Raw genomic sequence first — 7401 nt, forward strand, 5'->3', positions numbered from 1 at the left:
CCATCCTCTTCCCAAAACGCTGCAGGTTCTCCATCGTCTTTCCAAGCCAGGGGATGTTTGCTGTCCACTTCCCATGCTGGGAGATGTTCACTCTCCTCTTCCCAAGACACAATATGTCCTCCATCCTCCTCCCACACCGGGAGATGTCTGCTGTCCTCATCCCATGCCTTGGGAGCTTGGCCATCCTCGTCCCACTCCAGGAGATGTCCACTGTCCTTGTCCCAATCCGCAGGAGCCTCGCTGTTGCATTCCCACACCACGGGATGTTTGACCTCGTCTCCCAGAACAGTGGGAAGCTCACTGCTGTCTTCCTCCTCTTTGGCCTCCTCTTTGGAAGCAGAGGGAGCCACAGGAGGTGCTGGTGCTGCTTTTGTGCCCTGTGGACAGACAGCAGCGTGAGGGACGGGAAGTTCTACCTCAGTTCTCACCTTATTTATCCTCAGCTGCACATCCAGCTGCACTAAGCAGAAATTGGGTTTGGAGCTGCTCCAACTAACAATGGGCTAAAGTTGACATTGCCACTTATTGCTGGGAATTCAACATTCCACCATGGCTAAAGCCAGCCAGCAATCCTCTGCCTGCAAAGCCAGACCTGCAGCTCTTCAAAAGCTCTTCAGCAGAAAAGGAGAAAACTGACTGGGATCCCTTTGATGCTGCTGCTGCTGAGACACTGACAGGAACTTTCCTTCAGCCTCCCAGGCTGGCCCTCACCTGCCACATGCCAAGCTCACCACTTGCTGCACAATTCCAAACACCAAAGGTTCCTTTCCCACTCACCGAAGGAGGAGCTGCTCGGGATCCACAGAAGAAGTGCCCTGAAATGGGAGAGGGAACATGAACCAGATGCTGTTAGGATGAAAACTGCCTGTGGTGGGAAATGCCACAGAGCAAGGCAACCCCAAGAGAGCATTTTGCTTTCACAGCATCCCTGCAGGAGCCACAGTCCCTTCCCACAGCAAGCAAGAGAACAGCACAAAATACTGGGCTGGGTCAGTTCTTGGCCGGAGTAGCAAACGGAGGGAGTTCCAGGCTCTGCTGGCACAGACTCCCTGCCTGAAGGAACAGAACCCCCCAGGGCTCTTTGCAAATGCCATGCAAGCCCCCCTGGCTGCAGACACCCCCTTTTTCAGCTGCAGCTGCTGGCAGCAGCTCTCCCAAAACAATGGTGTCTTCATGGCAATTTGGTTCCAAAGTCAACTCAGCTCCAGAGGAAGAACACAAAGCACACAGCAAGCCCAAAGCCACAGACGCTGCACCGAGGGAAAGCCTTGACTTACGTGCCAAGTGGGTTAAAAAATACCCTGAATAAGCCACCGAGTAGAGAGTGCAAACTGCAGCAGCCACGTGCTGGATCATTTTGGCTGCGCTGCACACGTCTGCTGCCTGTAGCCCTGCGAGCACAGAAGGACACCCGTCAGGGCTGGGATGGCTGCTGAGAATGCCTCGGGCAGGAGGATCCTCCTGCAGCGAGCCCAGAGCCACTCTGGGCACTGAGGCCTCTGTGTCCCACGGCAACGGGAACACCACGGGGACATGGCACTGCTCCTGTGACACCACAGCAGCAGCTCACACAGAAACCGCCTGGAAGGTTCTCCTGTGTCACAAAGGAGCACAAAGATCCCTCCCAGGGCACAGCCTATTGCCCAAAGGATGCCAGAGGAACTCGGAAAATGCAGCACACAAGGACACCCCATAGCCCAGCCTGAACACTGAGGGGGAACAAGGACGGCACCAAACCAAAGGAAACGTGACCTTTAGTCACTGATACTTCTGACTAAAAGCAGCAAACCTTGTTCCATCAGGGATCTTTGTTCTAGTTCTAAAAACAAGCAAGGGTCTCCAACGTTAAATACACAGAAGGCAGGAGCTGGGGAGGAGGTGGGATTAGGAAGGAGGAAGAGGAGGGAGAGAGGAAAAGGAGGAGTAGGAAGAGGTGGAGCAGGAGCAGGAACAGGAGGTTCCAGTGACCCCTGTGGCCGCAGCCGCGGGACCATCGCCCCCACCTCGTCCTGCAGGTGAGAGGGGAGGAGGGGCTTGTCCCAAATCTATCAGGGGTGTCGCTGAGAGGGTTTTTTATTGGGGTGTGTTTGGAGACTGCAGATTGTGGATTTGAGCCCCAAATATCATCTGGCGTCTCTTGGAGGTTTTTTTCTCTGTGTTTAAAATTTTGGGTCATGCAGGACCCCAAGGCTGAGCCCCTTGGGGGGATCTTTGGGGGTTCACGTGGCCATTGCCCAGTATGGGCAGGGGAGGACATTGGTGCTGGGGACCCCTGGGAGAGCAGAGGAGGGGAACCCCTGGGACCCCCAGAGTGGGGAGAGCAGAGAGGGGCGATCCCAGAGCTGGGGGACCCCGGCTGCCTTGAAAGGGGGGGAGCCTGGAGAAGAGGGACCCCTGGGACTCCTCGGATCTCAAAGTAGAGCATCAGGGGAGAAGGGACCCCATGGACCCCCCAAAGCCCCTGGATCATCCCTAAGCAGGATGCTGGAGAAAGGACAAGCCTTGGAGCCGTTGGACCCCCATCATCCCAAGGAAAGGAAAACTCTGGAACCCCAAAAGTGGAGAGATCAGCAATAGGGAATTCCGGGGAGAGATTTTTTTGGGCTGAATCTTGACATTGTGGAGATTTTCATGGACACAAGACCCCTGCTGACTTCTAGAAATGGAATTGGGCAGGAGGAGCCTCTACTCCAAGGCGCTCCCACCTTGGTTTCCCCCAAACCAGGATCTGTCATTGCCAAGCTGTGGCCTGATGGAGGAGGAGGAAAAGCCCCAGAGATCCCTCACGAGGAGTGGCTGCAAACCCAGCCCAGGGGGCTGCAGGAAGGAAAGAGTCCCCCTGAGCCAGGAAGGTGTCTGGAGATCCAGCCGGAGCTCAGTGGAGAAGCCTCATGGCGGGGAGAAGCCCTACAAGTGCTTGGAATGTGGGAAGGGTTTCAGCTACAGCTCTAGCCTGATGGAACACCAGAACATCCACGCTGGGGAGAGGCCCTGTGAGTGTGGGGAACGTGGGAAGAGCTTCAGTGGAACCTCCGACCTCACCAAGGACCACAAGATCCACACTGGGGAATGGCTCCATGAGTGCTTGGAATGTCAGAAGAGCTTCAGGTGGAATTCAGGGATCGTCACTCACCAGCACTTCCACACCAGGGAGAGGCCCTGCGAGTGTCCCGAGTGTGGGAAGAGCTTCATGCGCTGCTCCAGCTCAATCCCCCATGGGAGGATCCGAGCTGGATGATCCCCAGTGATCCCCGTTGGGCAGAGCCTTGGTGACCCCCGATCCGGGTGATCCCTGTTGGGTGGGGGAAGGTGTTGGAGAAATTTCTTTGCCCTGTCCTTGTGCTGCTGTGATTTGGTTGGTAATAAATTCCCTCCGTGTGCCCAGGCCGGGTCTGTTGTGCCCGTACCGGATTTGCCGAGGGATCTCTCCCGGTCCTTGTCCCCACGGAGGAACCCTCGGTTCCATTTTCTGTCGCTGTGCGGCTGCGGGGGGCAGGGACAGAGCGGCTCTGCATCGGGTCAGCGTCACCACTTGCCACGGGCACCCTTGAGATCCCGCGAACCTGGGCACGCATTTCTGGGCTCACCTGAGCTCCCACCTGCCCAGCGCCCCAAGGTTCCCCCTCCCCAAAAAATCCCCCAGCCCGGGGCTGCAGCCTCCCGGAAAGGCCTCAGCCAATCCCAGCGCAGGCAGAAGGCGGCTCAGCCAATGAAAGCGCGGGGCGTTGGATTGCCTCATCGGTTGCCGGGCAGAGCCCGTGGCCAATCGCTCCCCAGCAGTGGCGGGAGCCAATGAGAGCGCGCGGCGCTGCCGAGCCCGCCCCGCTCCGGACTGGTGCTCCCAGCGCAGCGCGGCTGCTTCGGGGCTGCGGCCCCTGCCCGGCGCTGGCCGTGGGGCGAGGGGCGGCAGCTGGGGCCGGACTGGTGGCACTGGTGGTGCTGGGAGCCCCGCCGGCTGCGGGCGCGGGGCTCTCGGGTGAGCGGGGGGGGGCGGGAGGCGGTGGGACGGTGGGGGGGAGAAGGGGGAAAAGGGGGCGAAGGGGGGAGCCCGGAATGGACGGGAGGAGGAGGGGACCCCCCCAAAAGGGAGAGCGGGAGGGGCAGAGGGGTGGGCGAAGGTGAAGGAGAGTTGGGAGAGGGTGGGGAAAAGGGGAGGGGGGACCCCGAAACTGAGCCCGAGAGTTGCTGGAGATTGGGGGATTTGTAGGAAAATGGGGAAACGGGACCCTTAAAGTGATTTTGGGAGCGGCCAGAGATGGGAGGGGAAAAGATGTGGAAGGGGAAATGGGGGAAGGATGGCACAGAGGAAGCGGCAGCGCGGGCAGGAGGGTCCCATGGCGGCCGTGGGGCACAGGGAGTGCGCAGTGGGGATCCGGGCTGGCCCCCGGTGCTCTGGGGGTGCTGGGGGGGCACCCCGGAGCTGTGTCCTGCACTCACAGGGGTGTTCCAGAGGATGAGATTGAAGAGTGTCACTTGTTGAACGGCACGGAGAAGGTGAGGTTCGTGGAGAGGTTCATCTACAACCGGGAGCAGTTCCTGATATTGGACAGCGACGTCGGGGTGTACGTGGGGTTCATCGCCTATGGGGAGATGAATGCCAAGCGCTCTAACAGGCACCCGGTTCACATGGAGTACTGCCGGGCTTTGGTGGACACGCAGTGCTGGCGAAACTACGAGCTTTATGCCCCGTTCACAACGGTGGAGCGCCGAGGGGAGCGCGGGGCAGAGCGCGTCCCCTCGGACCCTGCCCTGCCAATGACCCTGGAGCTCCTGAAATTCCCAGTATCCCTCGAGTCTGGGAATCGCCTCAGAGGCCGCAGCCCTCCTTGTGTCCATCACTGGGACATCCTCTCCCACCCAGTGACCCCCCCGTGGCTCCTCCAGCCCATCCCAGTCCATCCCGGTCACTCCCAGTGCTCCGCGGCGCGTGCATCTCGGTCGAGCGTGGAGATAACTAACGCCTCTCAGCCAATCACAGCTCGTCCCTCCGATGACCCATCTGTTGCTAGGATCATCCGCAGATCGAGTGCCCCGAGCTGGACTCGGCCTCGCAGCGCCGCGCACGTCGTTGCCAGTTCCATCCCAGTCCATTCCCAGATCCCTCCCAGTGCCACCGCAGTCCCTCCAACTCCCTCCCAGACCCTTCCAGTCTATTCCCAGTCCACTCTCCGACTTTCACGCTCTCTCATAGTGCCGAGTGCCCCTCCCACCTTTCTCAGTGCCACTCCAGTCCCTCCCAGTTCATTCCCAGACCATCCCAGTTCCAACCAGCCCCTCCAAGTCAATTACCAGTCTATTCCCAGTCTATTCCCAGTTCACGACAAGACTTCCACCGTCTCTCCCAGTACCCCCCATCCTCTCCCACCTCTCTCGGTGCCACTCAACTCCCTCCCAGTCCATTCCCTGTCCCTCTCCACCCCACTAAAGCCCTCCCCTCTCCCAGTGCCCCCCAGCTGATTCCAGTGTGTCCCCACTCTCTCCCTCTCACAGTGCCCCCAGTGTGTCCATCTTGCTGGTGCCCTCGAGCTCCCAGCCCGGCCCCGGCCACCTGCTCTGCTCCGTCATGGATTTCTACCCTGCCCACATCCAGGCGAGGTGGTTCCAGGGCCAGCAGGAGCTCTCAGACCACATGGTGGCCACCGACATGGTCCCCAACAGGGACTGGACTACCAGCTCCTGGAGCTGCTGGAAACCCCCACCCCCAGGGCAGGCTCACCTACACCAGCCAGGTGGAGCATGTCAGCCTGGAGCAGCCCCTGAGCTGCACTGGGATACGGGGGAGCCCCCAGGGGCACTGGGAGAGCCACTGGGCTGTGCTGGGAGCCACTGGGAAGGAGCTGAAGGGAGCTGTCTTGGAACTGGAAGAGGGGCTGGGGGCTTGGCAATGGCTGGGAAGGGGTTTGGGGGATGCTGGGGAGGGTGAGATGGGGTTGGGGGGGTCCTGGTGGGCACTGGGAGGGAGTTTGGGGGTGCTGGGTGTGACTGGGAGGGAGTTTGGGAGCACTGCCATCCTCTCGCCACCCTGTGTCCTCCTTCACCCCCTGTCTTTCCACATCCCCCGTTCCCTACCCGGAATGGTGATTGCTGTGTAAGAGACGGTTGGAAGTTTCCCTCATTTGCCTCATGACCGTCGCCAGGACAGACCCTGAGGGCCCTGGCTGGAGTTCTGGCCTGGTTGAAGTGGATGCTCACCAAGTGATTGTGTGCAGGTGTGCTTGCTGTGCCTCCACGGTCTCACACCTGCTTCACCACCCCACAACAGCCCATGAATTTCCCCATCTCTTGGCCAAATGAACTTTCTGAGCTAACTCTGGTGATCCCCCCACGGAAGATCCCTCATCTGCCTCATGACCACCATCAAGGACGGAGACTGAAGCCCCCTGCCAAGGAATGAGACTGAGACCCTTATAATTCTAACACAGGATGCTGGCCTGACTGAAGTGGGATCTCTGCCAAGTGTTGCCTGCAGGTGTGTTCGCTGGACCAAGACTGGTTTCCCACAGAACCAATCCTGAAACAATGGGTCCCACTCACTGCTGAGATTGCTTTGTCCTGTTTTGGAACATGGACTGTCCATACCTGTTTTCAATACACTTATTCTCTGTTGTCTTAACCCATTCTCCCCTCAGCAGAGGACTATAAGAGACCCCTGAGTTAACCCAAGAATTTGAGATTCTCCTCGATGTGACAAGACGGATCTACTGGCCGGACCACAGGGATTTCATCTCTCCATTGGCAGCTATTCCCCCCAGCCCTTCTTTTTTCCTCTCTCTCTCTCTATCCTTTATCTCCTTTCTAATCCTTCTATCGCATTTGCTGTGGGCACTCAGTAAAGGTGCATTTGTTTTGATGAATACTGAAATCCCCTCTGTGTTGTTTTGCACTCTGAGATCAGTTAATGAACCATCACAACCCCACTTGTACAAGTGGATCATGGCAGGCCGCGCCGTCCTGGGCCCTCCTTCTGAAAATGGCGCTGACCACGCTGTTTAAGATTCCCCTTTTTCCCACCAATTCCTTCTCCTCTGGTCCCAAACCTCCCCTACCCCCCTACCTACCTCTCCCCCTTCCTGCTGTGCCGCTGCAGCTGGCCCTGCCCCGGGCCCGCGTGGCGCGGCTGCGAGCCCCGTGCAGGAGTCAGCCGGCCTCACCACCACCCTGTGAAAAACCAATCACTCATTTTAAAAATTTAAATGTTTAGTAGTAATAAAATAGTTACAAAAACAGGAATAAAAAAATAGAGCAGTAAGAACTTGGACAATCAGAGTTAGGACAATAAAGGACAATAAAAAAGCAAAGAATTATGAACATTTGGATGCTTTCCTCATAAAAGCATGTCAGCTAACAAAGGGTTAACCCTTAAAAGCAATAGCCTGCTGCATATTCATAAATCTCATACAT

The 7401-nt window shown here is 58.0% G+C and overlaps 1 protein-coding gene across 1 annotated transcript; it reads left to right on the forward strand.

The window, feature by feature from the left end:
* Window positions 1-4256: 4256 nt before the first annotated feature.
* On the forward strand, window positions 4257-5795 carry LOC132340543 (proline-rich protein 36-like). The gene has a single exon (XM_059871605.1). It carries the CDS (start codon window positions 4285-4287, stop codon window positions 5455-5457), a length of 1173 nt encoding a protein of 390 aa, XP_059727588.1. The 5' UTR covers window positions 4257-4284; the 3' UTR covers window positions 5458-5795.
* The last annotated feature ends 1606 nt before the right edge of the window (window positions 5796-7401 follow it).

Source organism: Haemorhous mexicanus, chromosome 32, assembly GCF_027477595.1.
Source record: "Haemorhous mexicanus isolate bHaeMex1 chromosome 32, bHaeMex1.pri, whole genome shotgun sequence".
In the NCBI taxonomy this organism is placed as follows: Eukaryota; Metazoa; Chordata; class Aves; order Passeriformes; family Fringillidae; genus Haemorhous; species Haemorhous mexicanus.

Coding starts and splice junctions, on each gene's coding strand:
- LOC132340543 (XM_059871605.1), top strand. CDS start 4,285: ATGGGGGAAGGATGGCACAGAGGAAGCGGCAGCGCGGGCAGGAGGGTC.